Source organism: Diplotaxodon limnothrissa, linkage group LG6, assembly GCF_057381915.1.
Source record: "Diplotaxodon limnothrissa isolate DT_005_m linkage group LG6, D_limnothrissa_male_GT1.1, whole genome shotgun sequence".
NCBI classification, from domain to species: Eukaryota; Metazoa; Chordata; class Actinopteri; order Cichliformes; family Cichlidae; genus Diplotaxodon; species Diplotaxodon limnothrissa.
This window is the reverse complement of record NC_140601.1, coordinates 22889297-22916881: the sequence shown is the minus strand read 5'-3', so window position 1 is coordinate 22916881 and position 27585 is coordinate 22889297. Positions and strand designations below refer to the sequence as shown.

At 39.1% G+C, this 27585-nt stretch overlaps 1 protein-coding gene across 1 annotated transcript in view; it reads left to right on the top strand.

Annotated features, from left to right (window-relative positions):
- ndst3 (N-deacetylase/N-sulfotransferase (heparan glucosaminyl) 3) overlaps positions 1 to 23153 on the top strand; it is a 47792-nt gene extending 24639 nt beyond the window's left edge. Inside the window, exons 6-14 of the mRNA XM_085355941.1 lie at positions 11194 to 11376; positions 11909 to 12005; positions 12856 to 12979; positions 13459 to 13633; positions 14043 to 14213; positions 14741 to 14850; positions 19477 to 19579; positions 20655 to 20765; positions 23124 to 23153. Coding sequence (XP_085212067.1) covers positions 11194 to 11376; positions 11909 to 12005; positions 12856 to 12979; positions 13459 to 13633; positions 14043 to 14213; positions 14741 to 14850; positions 19477 to 19579; positions 20655 to 20765; positions 23124 to 23153 — 1104 coding nt within the window. The remainder of the gene's footprint in view (positions 1 to 11193; positions 11377 to 11908; positions 12006 to 12855; positions 12980 to 13458; positions 13634 to 14042; positions 14214 to 14740; positions 14851 to 19476; positions 19580 to 20654; positions 20766 to 23123) is intronic.
- The last annotated feature ends 4432 nt before the right edge of the window (positions 23154 to 27585 follow it).

Sequence of the window (27585 nt, the reverse complement as noted above, 5' to 3'; positions counted from 1 at the left end):
TATAATGTACACGGTATGAAGTACGTTATGAATATGCTATAACTATAAGTATGTACAGGCTGTAGTGAGTACAAGCTATGTACAGTTTCATAGATCGTCCACAGGCTCCTAGCACAACCTAGGACTCGAATGAAGCCGAGAGGTGACCAGGCCTTTGCATCCGTGGCACCTAGACTCTGGAATAACCTCCCTGTTCATAGTCGTACTGCCGAGTCGATCTAGTCTTTTAAATCACGTCTTAAAACTTATTTTTTTTACTTTGGCTTTTGATTCTGTCTAGTTGGCTGGTCTAGCTTGTTGTGTTGTTACCTATTGTTTGTTGTCCTCTTTTATTGTTTGTTTTAACTGTCTCATGCTTTTACTGACTGTGAAGCACTATGGTCACTATTGTTTTAATATGTGCTATATAAATAAATTTGGATTTGATTTGATGTACAGGCTATGAACAGGATATAAATATGAAAAACTATAAAGAAATATGAGATAAAAAAACTATACAGAAATATGAGATAAAAAAAACTATACAGAAATATGAGATATACAGCTATACAGAAATGTGAACTATGCACGTTATAAACAGTTGTAGAATTAAAAATGATCGTATTTTACAGAATGATTATTTATACAGAATTATACAGTAGTGCAGTTAAGATAAGTGAGATATGTGGGTAATTTCTACAGAGGCTATATAAAGTGCTAGTGGTTGTGAGTGGTGGTTCAGTCCATGTTATTATTGTGTGTCTGAGGGTACAGTTGTCCATTGTGGGTGTGTGTATGTCCAGTCCGTGTGTTAACGTGGGTCAGATGTCAGATGTCAGGAGGCAGAGTTCAGGAGTCTGACAGCTGTGGGGAAGAAGCTGTTCCGGTACCTGGTGGTCTTAGTCCGGAGGCTCCTGTAGCACCTCCCAGAGGGAAGGAGGGTGAAGAGTCCATGTGCTGGGTGACTGGGGTCAATGTAAACACAGAACATTAAAAAGCAGTTGACTCACAGGCTTCATCGACATCGCGAGTCTCAATAATCTCGTCCATCAAAGCCTCATCAGGCAAGTTGTGATAAAATTTTACCAAACTAACAAATACTTAACAAATGACAGATCCTTTTTTTTTTTTTTTAGATAGTTTTACAAGTTCACAAAAATGTTTCAATTTCTCCTATTTCTATTTCTATTTTAGGTGATCAAAAGTATTTTTCACATCTAGTGTAAGTTTTTAGTTTTGATTCAGTTAGCTATGACAGCCTTGCTCTGCTGTGTAACGGTTTACATATTTCCCTGACAAGTGAAAGGTTGCTGGCTTGATTCTTGCCAGAGGAGCAAATCCCTTCCGCATTTGCTTGCTGATGGGCATCCTCTACCAAATCAAACCATGTGGTCACGCCTTGTGACAAGGGAGCAGCTGAAAGTAGCTTTACTGAGAATGTGCCACCTGAAAATGAAAAACATCACGGATTTAATCATATTTTTTTAATTGCCTCCATGATGATGGAACATTTTGACGACTCCTGAGTGGGTTGGAAGATTGGAGGTTCGCTTCCTCAAGTCTTCATGTCTGTGAATGTAGTAAAAAAACACTTTGGGTGCTCACTAAGAGTAGAAAATTACTATGAAAATACTGGACTACTTACACAATTCCCTAGTAAACACAGGAGTGCAGCGCTGTTTGACGCAGTAAGGCCGAGCATGTCGTCAAACTGACATGCTCCAGATTTAGGCCCTAATTTTTGTCATGTAAATTCTGACAATCCTCATTAAAAATGTATTAATGTCATGCTTTAATAGCAGTATACATTAATACAATTGTGTAGCATTAATTCTTAATGAATATATAACACAAATAAACCAACCTCCAGCATATTCAGGGACACATTGAAGTAAAATAAATAATGTGAACTCAGCATAATCCGAAAACACTCTGTCCTCTTTGTCCCTCTCTTGTACACGCACACACACACACACACACACACACACACACACACACACACACACACACAAGCTAAATGCACCCTCCCAACCCCCCCTCTATTTCCACTATCTTTTACTATCTTTTGTCCTCTCTTTCACTTTCTTAATTAGTTTAAAAAGGGAGATGAAACTCTCCTCTTGTTATATCAAGAAAAAAAAAAGCAATTTTCGCTCTAAGTGGGAGCTATCTGCCATGAATACATCTGCACACACACAGTCCATACACATACAGACTGATAAATCATTTTCGCTTTCTCGCTGCTATGTTTCCATTTTGCAGACGTAAAAACGTAATTAGTGTGTGCACTTTGCCCATGTAATCAATAGCGTTCTCTAGCTTTCTGCTTTAGTCCCCGAGGGTTTCCTATTGTTCGATGATCTGCACATTGGTAACATTGACACTTTCTGTGCAGTGACTTTAACTGACCTTTTGTAGCCGTTCACTCCTGGCAACAATCAAAAGCACGCATGTGCGTGCGTGTGTGTTTGTAGGGTCTGGATACTTTTGCGTCAATCCAGTCTGCATTAACGTTTACTGAGCTCAACTCTCATATACAGTAAACAGTACACTCAGCAATTGATTGGACTCTGCAAACAGCCAATAGGCCACAATTCATTCCCCAATAAATGGCCAGAGAGATGTCGAGAAAGATGGGAGGGAGAGAAAAGGGGGAGCAGGGTGAGAAGGTGGCAGACAGATTGAGATTTAATTTTCAGGTCACGGCATCTTGTGTCACTTGAGAATCCAGACACATACAGGGAGGAAGTGATGCACATATAGGGTCTCTCTCTCTCTCACACACACACACACACACACACACACACACACACACACACACACACACACACCGTTGCAATGTTTGTGCATCCAAGGCATCTTACTGCAGTACGTGTGTGTGTGTGTGTGTGTGTGTGTGTGTGTGTGTGTGTGTGTGTGTGTGTGTGTCTTTCTTTCTTGTATAAATGTGTGTCGAGCTGGCATAAGCAGAGCTATAGACATATATCAGGGCTGACATTTAGCGCTTAGCTCTGCCACTAAGCTTATTAGCCAAACACCAAATATCAGCACAATCTCCCTCCCTCCTAGCCCTCTGTTTTACCCACTTCTCACCCTCACATGCTTCTTCCTTCTACTCCTGTCAGGCTGTCTCGAGGCCTCCCTTCTCTCTTCATCTTATCTTTTTGGTTTTTTTTCTCTTTTTCTAATTTTCAACATTTGCATGTTGACTGTGCTCACACATGTGAATCTTTCCACTCGTTTTCCTTTTTGTCTCATTTCCACTCCTTTCCACCTTCCCTTTTTCCTGCTGATTGCAACTGAAGGCTTTGGCAGCTCGTCAACACATCAAGCCCCTCAAACACACACATGCTCACACAAAATGAGCCACAGTCCAAACAGGGAGAGAAATTACAAAGTGAGAATAAACCTGTGAAAGATGCCAGTATGGACGGGGCCAGTAGATGTTGACTCGAGCGGGCAGAATAAATTGAATTGAAATCATTTGCTGTATTGATGTTCAGCTTTCAATTATCCACTGATGAGGCAGAGACAGTGAGATGGCCTGTGAGACGGGAATAGAGAGAGCCACTGCGAGAGCAATAAGAAGAGAGAGGATGATGGCGAAGAAGGAGGAAGAACTGGGGGTAGGGATTTAGGCTTCTGTTTAGTAGCAATAACAGTTCAATCAGGGAGGAATGTATGTGGAACTAAGTGGTCTGTAATGGGAAACAGGCTACTACAGCTACACATTTAGGAGAATAAAAGCACCAGAGATTGGTTGTGCTGGTTTGGAAATGGTTGAGGGGAGAATAACACACAGACACACACACATATACACATATATATATTCAAAATAATGGAGTGGGTCTGGGAGAGCATGAGTAAACAGAAGCAATTAAGGCTGCATAAATCATCAGTAGACCTATGGAGAACTTAGGTGAAGTTTTACACAGTTTTTCAAGGCACTTCTACGCTGGAAGGTTTCTGCTGTTTGAGAAGCTTCTGTTGGAAAGTGTGTTCACAAAAGAGGTACTGATCTTATTATTTTCTGTTTACTAAACTTAATATGAAGTTAACTGTTAGATAAAAACGTAACATTTTTAATTAGCGACCACTGATCTTTTACAAATGTGTCTATTGCTGTATTTTCTCTGCGAACACCATTGCTGTGTTCTGACGTTGCCTTTTGATACCAAAATTTTATTTAGTGTGTGTGTGTGTGTGTGTGTGTGTGTGTGTGTGTGTGTGTGGGGGGGGGGGGGGGGGGGGGGGGGGGTTGTTTAGTACTATGCAGGATAGTTGACACACAACTTCACATGGCACACATCTTAACCTCACTAGCAGCTAAACACATGAACAGTAGCACAACAAACACAGTGAAACATTTTAAGACTGGCACTCCTGTCTTTGTGCAGAATTCATGAGGTTGGTGAAGCTTTAAGTAATCAAGTAAAATTAAGAAAGAGGAAATGGGATAAATGTATTTTTAAAAGTGACATTGTTAAAATTGTACATTATGATAAATAATTAAGGTGTCATGATCAGATCAGAGATGTTTTCCAGACAAAGTGTGCAACGTGAACGTCTTGAAAAATTCCTAAAGAAAGTGTGTTTGAGAGACAAAGAATTCGTGTGACACATGACAGATCACAAAATTAACATGAGTAAAGTGTAAACTCCCATAATCCCTTATTATTTAAATAATAAGGGATATTTATTATTATTATTTAAATAATAAGGGATTATATCCTATTGTTGAAAGTATATGTAGTTTTTTGATATATCAATATACTCCAAAGAATAGAGAAATTGTTGTTTAATAAGTGAAAGAAAGCAGAGATGTCGATTCAGTATATTTTCTATAATCGTCCTAACAAGCGATGGCTCAGAAACACATTTTATTCCACATCTCAAACAAACGCTACTCGCCCAGTACGCAAATAAATGAATGAACAAAACAAGAAATGCTGCCAGCTGGCTTAACGTTAATGTTGAGGAATGGCGGTGAACAAAACTGTGACATTCTTCCAATAAGACAACATTTCAGAGCTGCAGAAAAAGTAACTTTCACAAAACCAGCAACTTAGACAAAACAAGGCAGAGTTAAATCTGCAGAATTTGAGTCTGTGTCGCTTTCTCTGCATGAATTTATAAACTTCAGCTGCTGTGGTCACCACCAGTCTTATCAAGGGGCCTTGAATGACAGACTGTTTAGTCAGGCAGCCAGCCATTATTATAGCTTGCTTAAAGTTTTACACTTCCTTCTCTGTCACCTTTATCTCTCTCTTTCTCCTCATCCTGCTCTTTGTGCTGCCTGCCACCACTATTGTCGGCAGTGATGGTGGTGACAGCCTGAAAAGGGCCTGTAGCATGCACATGACTGTTTTCTGCAGTTTCAGCCATATTTGCCTGAAGGGTCTATTTTTTGGGGCCCACAGTCTCTCCCTTGCGTTTTTTCATATCCATTTTGGAAATCTGACTTTGTTTATTGGTGTGCATATTAATGAGGGGATTAAGCCAAAAGGGGAAAGGTTTTAAAGATGGGGCTGAGCCAGCCCAGTGTCAGTTTTACTCCCCAAAACATTAAATTATTCCATTGTGTGACTCATCAAAATCTCATCCTTCCACAGCTCTGTCATCGAGATGCACCGATTGCAGTTTTTCTGGCCATTGTGATTTCTGTTTTTTGTGACCTGCCAATTCAGATTTTCTTCTAAGAACTATAACATGACAGCTTTTACAAACAAACTAACAAAACAAAACAACTTTCATTCAATGCAAAATATTATTTTTACAATAAAATCAAATATTAAACTTTACAATTTCCCTCAAACTGCAATAACTTATCGGCTCTTCTTGTACTGAAATAACTGAAAAGAGGTGCTGTACACCTACCTTTACCTGACATCTTTACACTTCCAAACAAATAGATTTATATCACATAACAGATAACTGGTTCTTACATCATTTCCCAGCAGTTTTTTATGAGTTCACCAGATAGCAGGCCATCAGCCCTTTTCTCTTCTTCTCTCCTTATAAATTTCCTTTAGCTTTGATCCTTCGCTCATACTATGGCTTCTGGCTTGTGGCTGGCTCTGAGCTCTGGATAGCTTCAGCTATCACTCGTTAGCTTCTTTTAAATGTCCAGCTGTGTGAGGGTGATTTAAATGTCTGATTAGGTTTGAGGATGGTCAGTGTTGTAATACTGCACGTAACGCACTTACAAAATCCTTTCCCCTTTTGGCTTATATAAAATTTTTTAATTTATTTTATCAACTTTTCTTCTGACGATGCTGTCTGTGCGCTCAGTGGATCTGCACTCGACTACTCCGCCTAGGCTGCACTGTCCAGCGCAGATCCACTGAGCGCAGCGCAAGCTAGCAAGACAGAAGCTAAGCTTGTTGCAACATGGAATATTGAACCTCCCTCACCCTCATTCAGATCTGGCCTTTGGAACTATTTTGGTCTTCATGTGAAGTTTGACCCTGAAAGTAAGCGTGTCATGGACAAAAGTAAAACAGTATGTCGAATGTGCCACGCAATGCTCAATTGGTGGGAACTACTGCGTTAGCGCAGTTAGCTTGTTAACATGTTGACGCCGTCCAGCCCCATGCACGGGGCGATCCACGGTAGCTCGTTAACGGAGATTTGCCGTGTTGTGGCGTTAACGTCATTTCAGATTAACGCTGACAGCACTAGTGGGAACACAACGAATATGACTGCACATTTATGCCGACATCATCCTAGTGCAAAGACAAGTGGAAGCAGACAAAAACAACAAGCACGCATGCTACAAACTTTACCCGAGTCGTTTAGACAGCCATTAGCACATGATTCTCCTTATGGGGACCTGATATGTTTAATATGCTGCTGAGAATATAGCCCAGAAGAAGCGTATAGTATAGCTTTTATTTTGGAAAGAGCCATTTCTCTGTAATAAACTCTCTTTTCCAAAGATGAGTGATTCCTCAATCAGATAGATTTATTATTTTATCCCTTTGTTGTTTCAGCAACATTAAATTAAAAAACTGTACTTTTGAGTTAAAATATATATTTATAATTTTAATAAATGACAAATTAAAAAAGCGTGAACATTTTTTTGTATTGAAAAAATATCGAACCTTGACACCAAAGTATCGAACCAAACCGAACCCTGAATTTTGTGTATCGTTGCACCCCTAATAAATATATATATATTCTCATAAATAGATACAACGTAGATACAAAGATAGATAGATCAGTAAAACAAGTAATTTCTTCCAAAATGCAATAATGTTCAAGAAGATTGGCGCATGTTACAAACCTAAAATACATGACCCATAATCTTCTAGGACATGGTATTTATGTTTGTACGTGAGTGTTTCTGTGCCCGCGTGTTCATGTGTGCATGGGGTTTGAAGAACATCACTCCATGTTGGACTGACACGCCTCATCAGATCATCTAGGTCAGCATGAGATTGGAGAGAGGAGGGGGAAAAAAAGATGATGAAAAAGTGACTTCTTTAGGCAGATGAGAAAGTGAGAGGAAGACATTAAATGGATGGGAGAAGAGGAAGGAAATGAATGTACGTGGGGGGAATGAGGGGAAAAAGACAGGGGACAAAGATTAAAAGAGGGAGACCGAGGAGTTGGAGTTTTATACTTCTCTTCCAGTCTAGCGCCGAGTACGATTCAAGGCCAATTCTGCTGTTAAATTATTAGGATAGTATTCTTTATTAAACGCACATATGGGGCTCAAAGCTATCCAGTATTCAGGAAAAGTATCCAATATTCAACAAGAAAAGGTTTATATGGTTCTGGTAATTGAATTCTTAGCCAGAGCGAGCCCTTCCACCGAAAGGGTTTGGAGGTTTTGCTGTGTTGGGAGATTAACATTCTCTCAAGTGGCTTTTTTTTTGTTGTTTTTTAATTCAGACTCACCTGCCAAGGTTACTCCTGCTGTCTCCTTCCTTTGTTAGCCCTCTCTGTACTTCTTCTCTTTTTCTGCAGCTCTCCAATTACAAACACAAATCATCTTTCCTTTCCCCCTTTGTTTAATTTGGCAGCCAGTGCTTAAGCTCCATAATGAATAATTTCCATGTTCAGTAACACTGGGATTCTCTCTCTTGCTCTCTTTGTCTTTCATGCATATACACCTGCACATACGCCACACACACACACACACACACACACACACACACACACACACACACACACACACACATACAGCGCAGCCTGTCCCGTTACAGCCATCATAGGCTATTGAGTGGTGTGAAAGGAACATAAATCACTTTTTGATCATCTTGCCTTGCTTTCAAAAAAAAGCACAAAACAACACAAAAAATGAGATTTTGAAATCATTCTTATTTACACAGGTAGGATTTGCCTGCACTCAATTTATGCCACTCCAAATCCTCTTCATTTATATTCGCAACCCACACGCTCCACCCTAAATACTGAGCCACAATATTCATTCTCAATCCCAAGTGGGGCTGTTTCCAGTGAGACATGGTTGGATTTAATTTTACACTATTCTAAGAGTAGTGCTTCAGCTATGGTTTTTTTTTTGTTTGTTTGGTTCATCTTCCAAGGAAAAGGGTTTTGAGGTTTTCACATTACAATTCATTGGAGAGGATGAGCTAGCAAACAGTTTTTAGTGGAGTGCCTTTCTGTTGTTGTTCCTGGCTGAGTGCTCGGTGATGCCTTGACAGTGGTTCCACATTGTTGCTCTAACATCAAGTAGATTGATATGAAGCAGGCAAGCCTGGGTGGTGCACTGCTGGCTGCTTACAGTGAGCACAAGATAAGAAGACACCGGCGGATGCACTCAATTGCGTTGGAATGCACAAATGCATAAACATTTGCGGCGGCACACACACATAGACACTCGCGTGCACCAAAAAAAAGGAAAGAAAAATTTGTCTGACGTGGATACCATTGCATTCTCACACAAGTATCCCACAATTCATCTGTTCCCCTTGTCTCCTTTCCACTGTGTCTCTCATGCTAACACACTCACATCAATGTTCAGAGGCGATCAGTATTCTGAGCAGCTTTCCAGGTCAGCCGGATGCTGATCCATCAAACCCCCGACACTGTGTCGCTCTGTATCTACAGCAACCTTCGCCGTTAGAGATGAGCAACAACAGTCCTCTGTCATCAGGAAATTCACTCTCTGTGCTTGAATGAGTCGTTGTATGTTTGTGCATGTGCACGAACTACTTTCATTTTAGGAACAAAAAAACCCATAAGGTCAATATTAACATAAAGGGGAGGCAAGGAAAATGGTACTGGTAGGGTCCGGGTAACTCCCCAGGGAATGAAAGTGGATAATGCAATGTAACTCTGTAATGTGATGTATTTTAAAGGCGAGGTTGTTTTGAGGTTGTAGTAAGGTTCGGGTTATGGTTGGGGTAAAGAGAGGTTTTAATTAAGGCAACACTTTATAGCTATGGTTATATCATAGTTATTGTTAGTCTCCAAGAAATCAATGTGGTCTAAAGAAATCATAGATACATGGCTGTGTGTGTGTGTGTGTGTGTGTGTGTGTGTGTGTGTGTTCTACACAGACACATTTATTCATCCATACTGACACACAAGCTCACATTCAACAAATAATTCATACCTTAACCCTTTAGAGCCGATCGGAGCGGGAACGCTCTGTTATGCGTAACTATTTTTAAATCCCGGTAGCACTGCAACCACGTAAGCTAGCGCAAAAATTTTTTTTGCATATGAAACCGGAGGAGTTGTACTTACATATTGTGCCATCAGCTTGTCCTAGGTCACGGTTTCCTTCCACATAAAGCTTTGCAAAAACTGCATAAAAAGCGCTTGCAGGAACAAAAACATAATATTCCAGAAACACGCTTTGCCGGTCCGATCAGCTGTTCAAAACACTTCCTACGTTGGAATAGACGTCAGCGCGAACTTTTGCATTTCCGCCATTACCTGGCCGAAACCGGAAGTGACGTCATTTTCGCGGAAATGTAGTCTTTTTTGCGATCAGGGCCTCAGGGCCTATACTGCTCTTTTTAAAAGTTATCTTTGACTTTATGACTTTCTGTGTCGTTTCTGGGATGCTTAGGACTCATATTGCACTGCTGGAAATAGTTTATTTTGATGCATATGCTGCTTTTTTGCAAATTTGCAGTATAATATTTATTTTCGTTTTTCCTGCAGTGTATAAAAATTGGTGTATTTCAAAAATAAAACTATGAAGACACTCAAAATAAATTTCCTGTGGTGGGAAACTATTTTGTGCAACTTTTTTGTATTTACAGTTTTGAGGGATAAGCCTCTTAAATTTCTCTAACTACAAATATATGTTAAAAAATCAAAAACGATTTTCAATTTTTTTGTAGTTTATTGCACTTTTTTGCAATTTATGTAATTACTATGCACTTAATGAATACATATTATTAAAATCTGGGCTATAATGGTTGTATTGATGTATAGCAACTTGAAATGCTCCCAAAAATGGCTCCACAGCATGTAAAAATATAATATAAGCTCTGGCGGACTTGGTTCTATGGTAGGTCTTAAAGGGTTAATGGCTGATGTTACCGTTTCATCCGGACACATTCTCAAGCTCTGTGCAATCACAAAAGAAGCATGTGTGTGTGAGTTTATGTGCGCACACTGACTCGCGTGCATTTGTCTGTAGCAGCTATCTTAGCTTGTCTCTTTGATCAGCCTATAAAAGCACTGAGCCGTGGACAGATAGCCCGGACCAGCACACTATCGCTCCTTCGCTCCCTCTGAGTCTTACCTTCTTCCTCACAGACATTCACTGTTGTGAACACAATCTGAAACACTCCCCCATGTGTAGGTGCATCTTTCCGATCACCCGGTGGCTACGAGGAGCATTGTGCTGCCTCCTCAGCTTTATCTAGGAGTGGTGAATACATCAGTTTCACTTTATCTGTTTGCCTCTTTGTACTTGAAAGCAGCGTTGTGCTAAAAGTTAATGTACAATCTTACATAACAAAAGTGACTGTGTCACTTTGCAAAGTGATAGCAAATATTTATACTTGCTGGACAGCTGCTCTGTTAGGGAATTTAAAGCCATCGCACTCTGAGAAATAATCTGTTTGCTTTCCACTGCACCAACATCAACAAACATGGGGAACTTGGGAAATGGTTTTTTGACTTTATCTCAATTTTACAAAATATAATAAGTACATATTTCCCACTCTCTATTTACATCCTTTCCCTCTCCACCACCACCTTCTCTGCCTGTGTCCTTTCCAGATAAGTATATTCATGACCCACCTATCTAACTACGGCAATGATCGACTGGGGCTCTACACATTTGTCCACCTGGCCTCCTTCCTTCGCTCATGGACGAACCTGAAGCTTCACACCCTCCCGCCGCTCCAGCTTGCACACAAATACTTTCAGCTCTTTCCTGAACAAAGAAACCCACTCTGGCAGGTGTGTTTGCTATGGTATTTTCCTACAGGTATGGACTTGTATTGCTCCTTGCATTTGTACGGTTTTATCGGTGCTGTTGGGAGTAATAAGATGTTCTTATTACTAAGATTAAAACATATTCTGGAGGACAAAGAAAAAGAAATCCTGAAATATTCAGATGTACAAATGATCTGAAATTAGATTAGTAATGTCATGGTCAGAAAACACTACTTAGGTGGTATTTGCTTTGGTTGATTGTAATTGTTTTTGCTTGCGTATGATCATGATTTTTGTTTAAATATTACAAATATCAAGGTTTTTTCTTCAAATATGATGCTTTTAATAGTACTGTTTGAGAGTGTACAGTATATAAGCTTACACAAATTTGTAGTGACTTATGAGCAGTATGCATAAAACAAAAACAAATGCTTATCTCCTCCTTTTTGTGCTGCAAATCCTCTGTGGTATGGATTTTCAGGGGCATGTTTGTGTTTCTGTGTATAATATGTGCATGATTGCTTTAACCTCTAATCCCTTTTTTTCTGTGATGTAGAACCCGTGTGATGACAAGCGACATAAAGACATCTGGTCTAAAGAAAAAACCTGTGACAGATTACCCAAGTTCATGGTAATAGGACCACAGAAAACAGGTAAAGATGCAGAAAAAAAGCCCACAATCAGACATGCACAAACAACAAAGAGACTGCTTCTGTGTGCCCAGGTGTCTGGAACTACCACATCAGAGCCTATTCATTTAATCCCCCCTCGCTCTTGTGGTCCTGTCAGAGGCAGACAAAGGAGGAGGCTCTTACCACCTTTCTTCCACCCACATGTGATCTACTTTAGATGCACAGATAGAGAACCTCTCCCTTTTTTCCTTTTTCTTTCACTGGGGGTCCTTCAAAGACTTAAAAACAAGGTAGTGTGTATACATTACACAAGTCCTGAGTTAAGTCCTCTAATTGCTGCTGTTTGGTGTGAAAGGTTAGGAGGTTCTAGCCGCTCATTAACCAGGTGATAATCTCCCAAATGGGAGGAGGGGGTCATTATAGCAACATTAGCAACCAAACAACAATAATTACAACCCTCTACATCCTCATTTTGTTAGAGGGTAAGTCAGAGATGTTGGAACAAACAGGAAAAAAGACTTGAAGGAAAAATAGCAGGATTGTGCATGAGATAGTGTGAGGGGGACTGGGTGAAAAGAGCTGCTCAGGGCGAGACAGAGGGCACGACCAGAGCCCCAGTGCTGATTGGTGTCAAATGGTTTTAGATCATTTGATGGGAAGGCCTATGATCACTACACACACACACACACACACATTCACATAATCAGTTCTCAGCAAGATATAAATCTTGCGGAGGGAAAACTCATCCAGTATGGATCAGTGGATGACAGCTCTCACACACACTGATGAACACACACACTCTCACACACACTGACTACTCTCTCCTGAGCTGAATTAACAAGCCAGTTATGAATTATGCCCTTTCTTCCAGGAACGACAGCACTTTATCTCTTCCTACTCATGCATCCCTCCATCTCCAGCAATTTCCCAAGTCCAAAGACTTATGAGGAGGTCCAGTTCTTCAATACCAACAACTACCACAAAGGAATTGACTGGTAAGAACAAGCACAAACACACACACACACACAAGCCTTTTTGTGAAGTTGTTATGGATTGTCCTATGTCTTGCAGACTCGAGTGATCCATTAAGCAGTTTAGCAGCGTCTTCCAAATGATCTTTTTAAGTCTGCAAACATAAGCCAACAGACATATGGCTGCCTAAATTGACCCATAAATGGGTTGCTTAGCTGACAGAGACACAGCTGGTGCATTCTCCAAAGTCATCCATAAAGACCTGACTGTGAAAATTCTTCATTAAACACAGTTTAAAATATATCGTGTTTATTTCAGGATCATTGTCTGAGCTGTAAAGGCTGTAACTTTGTGACTTTAGAAGTGACTTTGAAAAAAAAACTGCTTAAATGCGGCTGGGTGAGTTTGCAGTGATGATTAATGCTTGTGCATGAGGGGTACGTCTTGAGTGTGTGCATATGTTTATATGACTACTTAATTTTCCCTGTGTCTACTGCCTCAGGTACATGGAGTTTTTCCCCGTGCCCTCCAATGTTAGCACAGACTTCCTATTTGAGAAGAGCGCCAACTATTTCCCCTCAGAGGAGACCCCACGGCGAGCTGCTGCCCTGCTACCCAAGGCCAAGATCATCACCCTGCTCATCAACCCTTCTGACAGGGCCTACAGCTGGTATCAGGTAAGTACTGTGCACAAACACACACAGAATACATTAGATGCTTTTGCCTGCTCACTTATTTAAAAAAAAAACTTGCTACAGTTGCCTGCTTCATCTGCTGCATCTCTGTATTGATTTAAAATTGAGTTCTTTATCCAAGACTGTGCTTGGAGTCGCTTGCATGCACAGAGTTAATGAGCCTAATTATCGATATATTTATCTATGAATATCATTACAGGAAATGTCACAAGATCCCGATATCTTTTCCTTAAGCCTGCTTAATTAATGAGATATGAATGTCAACTATGTGCCAGCGTAAATGTTATATCACTGACCACAATGAAAACACGCTCTCACACAAAAGGTGTGAACGTATTAATCGTCCAGAGTATTCTGTGAAGCTCATTTGGGAGTTGTGATCCTTCTCCAGCATCAGAGGGCTCACGAGGACCATACAGCCCTGCGCTTCACCTTCTATGATGTCATCAGTGCGAAAAAGGGTGCGCCAGCCGAGCTGCGCTCCCTGCAGAACCGCTGTCTCATCCCTGGTCTGTACTCTACACACCTAGAGAGGTGGCTCACGTACTACCCTGCTAACCAGGTATGCAAAGACACAGACACAGGGCTATGCACTTGAAAAAAGTAAATAAGAAGTGAGATTAGCTTCTTAACAGTTCTCTGTGAATTGTGATTGTCGTAAAAAGACATGGCTGAAACAATGGTAGTCGTGTCTTCATTTTAGTGATTAGATTTTGCTTTGACAAAATGAGAAATTATTGATTCAGCTTATGAAAAAAATTTAAGTAAATTGGTCTTAACCCCTAAATGCCTAGTGTGTCATATTTGATGCATGAATAGTAAACAAATAAAAGTTCAAAACTAAATAAATTGCATAAGACATTTGCAAAAAAAAGAAAGAAAAAAACTGCTGGATGTAGCGAATATGATGCAATTTAAAATTCATATATGCTAATTAACATATGATCATTTTTTATTTGTCAGAATTAAATAATAAATAAACATTAAAAAAATAAAAATTGAATTTTGTGGCAACTATTCTATGGTTCAAGCTTTAAAGTGTTAAAAGTCAGAGTTCAGATCTGAGCACATGATTGCATCTGTGTGTAGTTGATGATCATAGATGGCCATCAGCTGAGAACTGACCCTGCAGCAGTGATGGATGAAGTTCAGAAGTTCCTTGGTGTCACTCCCCATTTCAACTACTCCCAGGCCCTTACGTAAGTCTCTCCCACAGTATCTCGCTGACTCTCTGTTTTTTCTTAGTGTCAGTCATGACTGTCTTCCATCTCTGGCATGCTGGAGTAACCGAGTGTGCACCGAGGTGGAAATATTTAAACAAATTAAACCCATAACAAGACCCTACTCCAAATTTGTGTGAAGCCTGACATCTACTGGTGAACGGTGGGGACAGCCTGCCAAGTGGTGTCATTCTCTGAAAAAAACACACAGTGACATCATATGCCTGTTGCTTAAGAGTCATTAAAGGTCAACCTTGGAGTTTGTGTGCTTATTAGAGAGACTCCAATCCAGACCACTGGACAGTTTTGGAAAATGTGAAGCAGGGAATCGATTTTGGACTATTTTCACGAGTTTTCCTGTTGATAAAGACCTCCACCATGGCTATGCATATATATCAACAGAATTAAATAACAGATAAACAATTAAATGATACTCAACATGAATGTTTTTCACTATCTAGTATTGAAATTTCAATTTTTTACACTGTACCCACAGGAAAAAAAACGGAATTTTCGCTGAATTAACAAAAACTTGCCATTTTATAATTACAGGACAATCAAGTCAGTGAGCTACAAGAATTCATTTCTGTAATTTTAACACAGTTCATACAATTTAGCCCCAAGCTGATAAACTGATAAATGTATTTGGTTTGCTACATCAGCATTTCTTTATGGTGTAGAAAAGAAATAGAGGTGGGTTTTTACACTGAGATATTTTTATAAATTATATTTCTTTTCATGGACAGAAAGGGGACTTTGGTTCAGCCCGCATAAGATCAAAGTGGGATACATTGGCTCACGTTACAAAATGAATTTGACATCCCTGGTGTATGAGGATATGTGTAGATGGACACAAGATATAAATGAGAATGTAAACCTTAAAGAGTAAAATGGCAGTAGAATGATAGAAGAAGTTTATGTGCATAAGAGAGAGGTGAATACTTTTTTAGTGCAATGGCAAATTAACAAATAACAAAATATTTTTAATGCTTTAAATTTGTTGAGGAAGTCTGAAATATTCTGATTTGCAAATACTATTAGATGTTTACCTTTGGGCCACACTTAGTGATATCACACCCCATCATTGGGTATATTAATGTCTAATTGCATTACTTGCATTTTGGAAGTAATGCAATTAGACATTAGACATGAAAGTATTGTGTATGTATATTTCTGAACAAGTATGTAAGAATTACATAATCACTGTGTACCACATTTCTAGATGTATTTGTGCAAGAAAGAAGGGAATAATTAATGCATATTTTTGGTAAAAGCTATTCAGCTGGTGAAGCTTCCACCTTCTTTAAACACAGGACAGTAGCTGTCCTCACATACTGTATCTGCTGCTTGAGTATTTTGTGTTTCAGCTGCCTGAATAAAAAAAAAGGGTAAGTCTGCTGCACAGTGTCAATCCAAAAGAACTAAAATAGCAACGACAACAGTGCCAGTTACCAAGATAAATAATGAACACATCCATTGCAGTCTTTCACAGCAGATAAAAAAGGCATGTGCACCAAGCAAGTCAGAAAGATGGTTTCAATTGTGTAGCCAATGCATGCTGTTTGCAACCTCAAATACAGCATGTTACACGTATGTGCTCAAATTTCTTTTCACGTGTAGTCACTAAAATGACCCCAGGTTCATTTTTAATCACGCAGATCGATATAATACACTGCATATCAAATGTTTTCAGAGACGAGTACATCTAATATGTTGGTTGAGCTGCCTAAAATATGTCAATCGAACTGGGATAACAACACAGGCTGGCTGGATGCAATCTGGCCCACTAGATGGTTTTTAAAAGTGTGAAAATCGCAGAGAAAAAAAGCATCATTTCTTTTGGACTTCTTACTGTTTTGTTTGTTTGTTTGTTTGCAGCTGGAATGATTGTGCAGAAAAACATTAAGAAATGATCAAGAGAGCAGTTGTGAGAGCTGACTTATTATTGTGGCAAAGATGTTGCAGATGGTTTGCCATAGCCAAAGAGGGTCCTTGTTGTGTTGCTTTGTAATGATAATAGAGTGGCACTTTTCAAGACATGTTGGCTGTTCAGTAACATCCATCCATCCACACTTCCATACAGCTTCTTCCACTTAACCAGTTGAGGATTACAGAGGGGCTGGGGCCTATCCCAGCTCTCACAGGCCTAGAGGCAGGGTGCATCCTGGACAGTCCACTATCATATAGTGCCTGTTTTTCAAAATAGATTATTCATTAAATAATTGATTTTTGTTAAATTATTATATAGTAGTACAACTGCTCCAGCCCACTTGAGCTCAAATTTAGTTGTATGTGGCGCGTGGACAAAAATGAGTCTTAATGTACATAACTTAAGAGAATTAGCTTCCGCCTGTGGATGCTCCTGTTTCAACTCATTCTCCATTAGAGATGTTGCATTTGACCTTTATGTTTTGGAGGAGCGTTAAACTGTTTATTTCTCAAGCACCACTCATCAGAATGCAATCTGCTTGCAAGCCCTCGAGTCTACAGACAGGGACATCTAGAATTTGTAGCTCAGATTGGGACAGAGTGCATCTGTCTTGGATCACACACCCACATGCATACAAATAATTTGTAAAGAGATGCATTTTGACAGAATAATAAGGAAGCTGCGTGTGCGCTTGCGAGGTTGTGTTTTGGCTGAAGACCGACTTACACAAAAGCCTAATCTTTCTTTTCTCCTTCTCATTCTTTTGACATGGCAGCAGTCTGACAGATCCTCAACGCTGGAGCCTATTTATTTAATCCCCCTTTCATTTCTTCCTCCTGTCCTGTCAGAGGAAAACTGAAGAAGAACCACTTAACTCTTTTTTTTTATACTTCTATACCCGCTGATGCATGCAAATAAAGAAAATATTTGCATCTTTCAATCATATCCACATTAGCCCTGATCCTCCGTCTGTCAAAAGCAGTTAACAATAATATGCATCTTGTTTTAAATTTATCTCCTTTTCACCTCTTTTATCTCTTTATTTGTGCTACTGTAATCGACAAAAATCTTCCATGAAACTAAAACGATCTAGTATTGTTTTAAAAAATATATAGTTCTGACTGGTCAGGTTATGGACACAGGAATCCTTTGGCAGCTGATCCCATGTGTCCTGTGCATTGTGGGGCAGGTCTATATGAAGTGTGGAGGCTAGGACAACACATTGGGTTTTATTGTGTTACATGATCTTCTGCTGGACAGTTTTGCGGGGGTTATCATGTTGGATTGGCTGGTTTTAATGTTATTTGAATCTCAAGATATAAGTTCCTTATCGGTAAATGGCCACATTGACAAAATTGGATGTTTTACTAATGTTTTTATTATTATTTGAAGAGCTATAAGATTAGACATCAGGTAGATTAATATGAAATCTACCTACTTCTGAGATAGGTTGCCATCAGTGGTGTACATGCCCAGATATTGACACGTGCCAAACTATCAAAAATATCAGAATCTTTGAGCCATACAGTCAAGGGTTCTGATGGCGTTGTTATGCTATTATCAGCATAATTTGTATCTACATGCCCCTTACAGGAAAGAGTCACTGCAGATCAATATTCAAGTTTTTCTGTGTATTTGATGAGTCATTTTTTTCCTATTCTGGTGGAAATTGGTTTCTTTCATAGTGATTATACTCCTGTCCAGAGCACGAGGGGTCCCTGAATGGTTTGATGGATCGTACGTTATGGCATGATGTCAACCCAGTTGAAGATCTTTGCCTGACGCCTCAGAGAGCACGCTCCACCACCACCATCAAAATCTATTGGGGAATGAGTTTTGCAAAAGTAGTCCAATCCCTCCAGCAGAGTACAGTAATTCACAAAGGCACTTTGCTGTGAAGGTCACCCACTATCTTCTTGTATTAAAAAACAGGGAGGGGGTGCAATGCTCTTTTTTTTCTCAGTGTTCTAATTTCAACAAAACTCACAAGGAAAATGTAACACAGGGTGGAGAAATGATACTGAGGTCACAAAGTGGCCAAAAGCAGCACATTCATTTACCTGTGACACTACCTCTTCTATCAGATTGCAATTAGCCACTCTGTGCCTGATCATTTACCTCTTATTCATGGCAGTCAGGAACGTCTTGCAGTTGTCCTTGCAGTTGTTTCTGTCACAATGAGCAAGTATTAGCTGTTTGCTGCTGAATATAAGACACATGACATCTTAAATGCAATGCCATAAATATGGATTGGTTAAAGTGGATTAAACAAACATACCATTTAATGGTTCTAACTTGCGTGCTCCAGGGCCTTTTCTTTTTTTACGTAGAAAACAGAAACCGTTCCAGTGAATAAACAGGCTATAGCCTATGCATATTCCCGTATTTCTTTTTCCACCGCAGAAGAGGATTACTGTATTAACCAATCAATAAACTGTACTTCTTCCTACTGCGTGACTCCGTTAAGACGACGAGAGAGCAGGAAAGGTGAAGAGAGAGTGGGCATAACATAGATGATGATGACAGAAAAGATGTTTAGTTTGTGCGAATAAGATGTGTCCTCTTTTTCAGCTGTAGCTGCTAAAAAATGGAGCACTTCTAAATAGGATGGCCTTGACAGCAGCACTGAGGTTTATTTTTTTAAGTATTTAATTTTTTTTTTCCTATTGTCACAGCTTTGACCCTCAGAAGGGCTTTTGGTGCCAGCTCCTGGATGGAGGAAAGACTAAATGTTTGGGGAAAAGCAAAGGAAGGAAGTACCCCTCTATGGAGCCAGAGGTAAGATGGTTTTTACTTTAATTAGAACATATTATGCTCATGAAAGTACTTACATACTCCCTGAATGAAATGTTTGAAAAAGATGTACAAAAAAGAAAAAAATTGCTGCCAGACTGATTGACAGTGACAGCCCACAATCCCCTCTATCATTGTGGCAAAATTTCCCACAGGACTCAGCATTGGATGGAAACTGTCACCCAATCAGATCTAGCCAGAAACTTACAACCTAATCATGAGGACTCGATAGTGACACAACCTCTGTGTGTGTGTGAGAGAGAGAGAGAGAGAGTGGGATGAAGGTGGAAGGAGAAAATCCAATCCATAAATCTTTGTCCTGGCTACTGATTCCACAGAGGAGACCAGACCTGCAGACAATGAATCACACATTTGCTCTCACGTGAAGACAAACACATAGATGCAATTTGTCTTCCCACATGTACTCACACATGGCTAATGGCTGCGCCTCACTGTCGCCTATAATTAAACTGTTTCTGAGTTTCCACCAGGGGGACGGAGGTAGAGGGCAAAGCAGGGATGGGGAGGGAGGAGGTGGAGGTAGCACTGGGGAGACAAGAGAAGTAGAGAGATGAGGAATTCACACAGGGGGCGAGAGAAATAATGGATCTCATGCATCCTTCATGTAATTTTCTTCCCTTTATAACTTCATTTTTTAGCTCTGTTGGTACCACTTGGCACTTAGTGGCCCTAAAGTCCTACAGAGGAGAAATAAACTGATCTTGGTGTGTGGCTCATCATTAATCTCTCTCTATATATATCTCTCCCCCTGTCTCGCTTTTATTGTTTGTCTCTTCCCAAAATGCCTCTACATATCCCTCCTTTTCAACCCCTTTTCCTCCTCTTGTGCTTCTTTTCCTCTTTTCACCCAATACCTTTTCTGCTTTCCTTCCTATTTCTTTATTTTCCTGTGTTGTCTTTCCAATCTACAACGTATCGAATCCTGATGGACCAACTGTTCCTATTTGTGTTGCTGCCTCTTTGTCTCCCTTACTCCCCCTTCTCTTGGTCTTCTCTATTTTCATTCTTTCATCGTCTCTCATCGTGCTACTCTCTTCAGGCACGGGCATATCTCTCCAGGTACTACAGAGAACACAACGTGGAGCTGTCAAAGCTGCTGCACCGGCTCGGACAGCCTCTTCCCTCTTGGCTGAGAGAGGAGTTGCAGAAGGTCAGCAGATTGCTCATCTCACCAGACTACACAATATATGTTAGTTAAAGAGTCTGAACGAATTAATAGTGTATTAAACTGAGCAGTGAAATATACAGCAGCAATTCAAGTTTTATAGTTTTTTTTATTGATTTAATTTTAATTTTACAGTTGAAAACACTGCACACTTAAAATGCCCAAGGCTAAAATGGGTTAACTTTATTGAGCTCCCATGTTTAGAAAACTATTCAAGACAATGGTTCACTGGACTCTGTGTTGGCAGAAATGTTAATGTTGGGGTTAATCAAACAAACTAAAACTAAATTGTTATAACATGGTTGTACATTTAGTCTGCCAGTCACAGTTTTGTTTGTCCTCTGCTCATCATTTACAACTTAATGATGATACGAAAACTTGAGTATAAACCTGAGTCAGAATAATATGTAAATATTGAATATAAATATCCACACCAGCCCAGTTTTAAACAGGGAATTTTTAGGCAAACACAAGTTCTGGAGGCCAGAATTAGCAAGGCAAAAACTCCGATCTGGTCACTGGATGGCAAGTAGGGCATAAATTTTGAGTTTTCAGATGTATTATCAAATGTTTTACACCCTTTTCTTCTGATAAAAACTTCCCTCGTGCCCATTTATACAACACCAAAGTAATTGAGTTTATAATTGCAGGGCAGTCTTGCCAATGAGCAGTTTTACACATTTCTTTCAATTTACCCCCAACATGTAAAATGAGTTTTACCTCATGGCTTTCGAGTATGTTTAGAGGTGATAGTGCTGAAAGCAATCAACAGTCTTCAATGATTTCAACAAGACAGAACTCAGCACAAACTTATATAACCAGTTGTAATATATTTTGGGGGAAAATGTTGTCACAACCCCCGTTTAACAAAAGACATACTTTTTTCATCTCAAAGGTGGGAAACACCTTGAGTACAGCAGTTATACCTAAGGTATACACAAATATGACAACAAGCTTAAATAAGATCAATAAAACGGAACACAACATGACCAAAAATAATAATAACAAGATAAAAATTAACCTGGCATCAGTATAAATACAATAAAGTTGAATAATTGTGAATATTAAATATCGATCAAACAAAACTGGATTTAAAATGGCCTGCAGAATGTAGTTGAAACAACTATCAGATGCTCAGTATAATCCGGTCTCTAAGTGATGACATGAAACCTGCTTCCAGGCCTAAACTACTAAGGCTGTTGTGTTTTTAACATGGTTTAATGCTTTGCATCTTGTTCTATTTAATCTCAACAAGCCCCTAAAAACAGTCAGTGATCACTGTCGGCCTCTCTCGGTTTTTACTACATGCTATTCATTCATTTTTCCACGTTAACTTGTGGAAAAAAGTTAGTGTTCATCCTCCAGCTTCACTGTTTTTATGTTATGCTAACATAGCTATGTCGCTAGCGATCGTGTAGTACATCATTGTATACCAGCTAGCCCAACTTCAGTAACCCTACAAAGCGTCACTGCAGTTTAGTCTTCATTTATGTTCTCTGTGATAGCAGAGCTGTACGTTTTAATTTTTTCAGAAACCCCTCAGTCAGAACATGATATATCATGTTTAGGTGAAAACTAGCGAGCTAACTTCCTGCTAACTTCTACCGCTGTTAAATTTAATAAGTTCTCTTTTCATGGATGGCTGGGAAAAGTACAGACATTCTGTACTTATGTAGAAGTATAGATACTACTGTTAAAAATACTCTACTAAAAGTTGAAGTACTGATTCAAGTTCTTTACTCAAGTAAAAAAGTACTTGAGTACTCGCAGTGATAAAACAATAACTACCCCCAACAGCGTTAAAGCAAAAGTAATGAGTAATGAGTTGAAAGTACAGATATTTGTTTAAAATGTAGGGAGCAAGAGGAATAAGTTGACAAAAAAAACTTCTCAAGTTAAATACAGATACCAAAAAATTGCACTTAAGTACAGTAACAAAGTATTTGTACTTTGTTACTTTCCACCCTGGTAATGAACAATGCAGTGCAATAAAAATGCTGAGTGTGTGTCACAATTTGTGACGTTGCCCTGCTGAAAAAACCCCAAATCAATCCAATAGATATTCAAAGCATAGAAGATACACGAAGCTTCATAATGTTGTTGTTCTCTTTTTTTGGCACACTTGAATGTGCTGGATTTTCTCACGGTTTATGAGTCAAAGGCAGTCAGCCACATGACATAAGTTTTCTAGTCCACTGACAGCATTCACATCATGCTCCCGTTCTATTAACGGTCAATAAATCAACAAAGTGCAATTAAATTACTTTATCCCATTTCTTTCCCTCGTCTCTGCATTTCCCTCTGAATCCCCTCCCTCTCTCTTTGCTGCTTCCTGAAGGTTAGATAACCTTTGCATCCATGAGCCATGGTTAAAAGTCTTGGGGTCAGGGACCAGGAAAGCGACCAGGAGCACCTAACCTTCAGATGCACTGTCTGTGGCCTTTTAGTGCACCCTGAGGTGAAAGCGAGGACGGAGCGCCTTGGTTCACCGAAGAGCTGTGACCCTGCTGAAGGGACCAGAAGTAATGAAAGCGCAAAGAAACTTTGTGAGCTGATACAGAACTCTTGGATGGATGGGTAGATGGGTGGGTGGATGGATCTGTCAGGTGAATAGACAGCTCTGAAAAAATGGGACTAAAGGAAAGAACCACATGACAACAGTGACGCAAACTGTGGGGGACAAAGAGAATTTGGAAAGTCTTTGATGCCCAAACCCTGTTCCGGTGAATTCTCGTGCACACCTGCAGTAAATTCAGTGATCAATAATTTTTATTTTATTATCACCTTAAATTATGTTGCCAGAACAGCGCTGGTCAGCTGTGCGTGGTTCTCATAGACGTGAGTTTGCACTATGTTCTGCTCTATGTATCTCCAATACAAAAACACATGCTTTGAGGTCTCTTTTTACCTTTTTTTTTTTTTTTTTTTAAGTTTTCTGTTTTAATGAAAGAAAGAAAACAAGGAGGACACATGCATAGACTCAGGGTGAGAGAAAAACTGTTACTTTCCATGCTAGGTTCTCATTTTTTGTGATTTTTCTTTCTTTTTTTAAGTACAGCTAGTTTTTGGTAGATCTGGTAGCTTTGTTAACCCGTAGAGATGTCACTTGTGGCTTTAGTGGGAAAGTTTGGACTGTACATGAGTCACTGAAGCAAAAAGAATTGCCTGCTCATTATTTTACTGTGACAAGACATCCAGGGGAACATTGTGTCCATTAAGCAAAGAATGAGTGCTGATGATTTTAGCTCTGAGGAGATACAAGTTTGTGGGTGGAAGTCAGCCTAGTGGCTATGACAGTTAAAGTAGCTATGCTAACTGCAGGCAGTTTTTGTTTTGTCGGTGTCTCAGTTAAGTCTCAACTTGACTTTTTCTTCCCCTTTTTAAAAGCAGTGGCCTCTGTTCTTTAGCTTCAGTTTGAATGCAAAATCCCTAAATGTCAAACACAAAAACCAAAATTAAAGAAATGGATATGACTGACAGCTGATATTTTTTAACGAGTATTATATTATTGTATTACCTAAATGCGGGATCATACCTGAAGCCACATTTGTGAACTTACACTATGCTGTTTCTACTCTTCTAAGGTAAGTGAAAATGACATGATGAAAGTATGCAGTGCATCTGGTATTGTATCAGAGAACATTTAATCAATACAACAATACTTTGCATACTGGCTAACACTTTTTATTTTTTTATTGTTATGAGATCAGTATTTTACTTTTGATGTTACTGATTTTATTTTATTATTTTGTTTTTTGCAAATATTAATATACAACATATACAGGCTATAACAGATGAATGAAAATTAAAGGAGAGACCTGAATCCTTAATCTTTAGTCCACTTGGAAGGAAGTTTTGAGTCAGTGACTTTTAGTTGTGACATAGTATCTTGGTGGAATATAAATATAAATGAAATAGCAAAGGGGGGGTTAGGGCTTGAATATCATCCAAGCCCATAACATCCAAGCCACGAAACCATAAATGTTGTTGAATGACATTTTGAGAGCTGTTTAAACCTTTGATTCTTACAATGTGTGTGTGTTTACACTCATTATCCACTGTATAAGGGACCAGTGTTTAGCTGCTCCTTTAAACAAACATCAGAGCCGCCAATCACATGGCAATATGGCATGCATTCTTGCACGGAAACAAGTCAAGACAACCTGCTGAAGTTTCACTCAAGCATCACAATTGGGGAGGGGGGATTTAAGTGACTTTGAACATGGTATGGTTGATGGTGCCAGATCAGGCTCGTCAAAGTATTTCAGAAACTGCTGATTAGCATGGATTTTCCCAGTAAACATTTCTAAGGTTTACAGAGAATATTTCAGAAAATATGAAGTAATAGTTGATGCTCGAGGTCATTACTGAGTAGCAGCTCAAATAACAACATTTTTACAAGTAAGGCACGCAGAAGAGCATCAACATGTTGAACCTTGAAACGATGGCAGAAGACCACACCACTCTTGCTAGATAAAAACAGAAAAGTGAGGCTACAGTTCATATGGGTTCACTTGGATAACAGAAAATTGGAAAAAGGATCTAACGAGTCTTGGTATCTGCTGCAACATTCAACGTTAGGGTCAGAATTTGGAGCAGACAAGAAAGTATAAATTCATCCTACCTTCTATTGGTGGTGCAGCATGGTGATATGGGGGTATGACCACAGTGTATACATCTACTGATTGCTGCTTCCAGCAGGATAACCAACAATGCCACAAAGCTCAGATGATCTTAAACTGGTTTGTTGAACATGCCAATGAGTTCACTGTACTCAAATGGTCTTGATAGTCACATTTGGGATGTGGTGGAACATTAGATACTTATCATGAATGTGCAGCCAACAAATCTGCAGCAACTCTGTGATGCATGACCATGTCAATATGGACCAAAACATTGAGGAATGTTTTTCAGCATCTTGACATGAAGAATTAAAGCATTTCCAAATTCAACACAAGACTAGTTTTATAACTTTGCAATGTCAAATAATGACCACAAGAGGGGGCTGTCAGACTTAGAGCTCTGAAAACTGCACCTCTTTCCCTGCTGATCAACAGGTGACAGCAAATTTAAAATAATGTTAACGTTTAATCCCAATCTTTTGGGATAAATTAAGTATATTTTACCATTTCTTGCAATGTGCCTTTAGGCACAGAAGTGAGCATGAACTTACAGGAGTGTAGTATTCTTTGTTTGTAGATCTTAAAAATTTGCCAAAACTTTGCCAAATTTTTTTTTATTTTAAAATACGAGTGTTCTTGTTGTATGTTGAAAGTAGGAATCTGTCGAGATACTAATTCGTGAGGGAGGCGTATACTTCTGGATACATGAGAAAGTAGGATTAGATACAAAAACCAAAACCCCACCACTACAGTTTGATAGTGTATACTGTCTCATGTGAAAGCAAAGTTGCATTTACTCATGCTGAAAAAGTATGATGAGATACTTGAGTAACCTCAAGTAACCTTTTAATACATTTGGAGAACATAAAGAAACACGAAATGCTGGTTTTGCATTCACAGCAACTTGTACACCTTTTCTCATAAATCAGGAGTACAGTTCCCGCAAACACTTTGCGACATACCAGTGGCATTGTTTTCCATTGGGTGTGCATACACATCATCTGACAAGGGGATGCTTGCTTTGACACTTTGCAGTAAAAACAAAACAACCCTGAAAGAGCTCTGTTGTTCCAGCAGCTGTGACGTATGAGATGTGGTGGAAAGACAGGACATGTCGTATAAAATGTAAAAGTGAATGCGTTGGGGGTTTTTTTTACTTCAAAAATAAAATATGAACACTGCACATATGTTGGCATCTAAATTAAAAACACAAACTCAGATTTTTTTTTTAATATAAATTTTATCAAAATTTGTGCTTACCCAGAAATGTTGAGACAAAAAACATGGTCATTTATCATTTAACAATAAGGAGGCAGTGGGTGTTTTTTTCTTTTTTCAAGTGTAACAGATTGTCTCCTTTCACTGTTGTTAGAAGCATGACAACCCTCAATTATCTGACCAAGACCTTTGAGTCACTGTGATAGATCAACACTTCAAAAATGCTTGTGCTTTAAATCAGAAGGACTTACGCCCCTTCCTTTTTCTGCATACATCACATAGTGCTAAGTCAAGGACAAATACTGACTGGATAGCAATTGCAAAAGCCTGAGAATTACCAAGACCTGAAATCACACAAAAACGTTACATAAACAAGAATGAAATGAGGTTAAAAATCATATTTCACTTTGACAATATGACTAAAATACTTAACACAGAAGCACTAGATGTCATGCATTAAGTACCAAAAAGGATTTCGTAGTGCAAGTATGCAATATTGTGCTATTACATACTGTTTCAGCATGAGTACATGCACATTTACAGTATGCTTGTTCTAACACAGTGGTCCCTTTTCAACGTTTTAATAGCATATTTCATGACATAAGTTACAAGATATAACTTCATAACGAAAGTGAGCACAGAAAACAGTTTAAAAAACAATAATCAAGGGCTGCATGTGATGCTACATAAACAAAGAGATGCTTAGCTTACAGGATATACCATTTGAAATGAAAACCTCATAAAAATGTTAAATTAGTCAAATAAGTGCTAAAGAATAATTTCCCTTGACAAAAAACAAAATACAATAAAGTCCAACATTGTCTTTATGTCACTAAAGGTCAGATTGTGATATACCTCACAGGATTATTAAGAATGACATTAAGTATTCATAACTGAAATATCCTTTTATGCAAGTAGCTGGCTGAAAATGAATCCTCTTGATTTAGACCGTTGTTTTCAGTTTA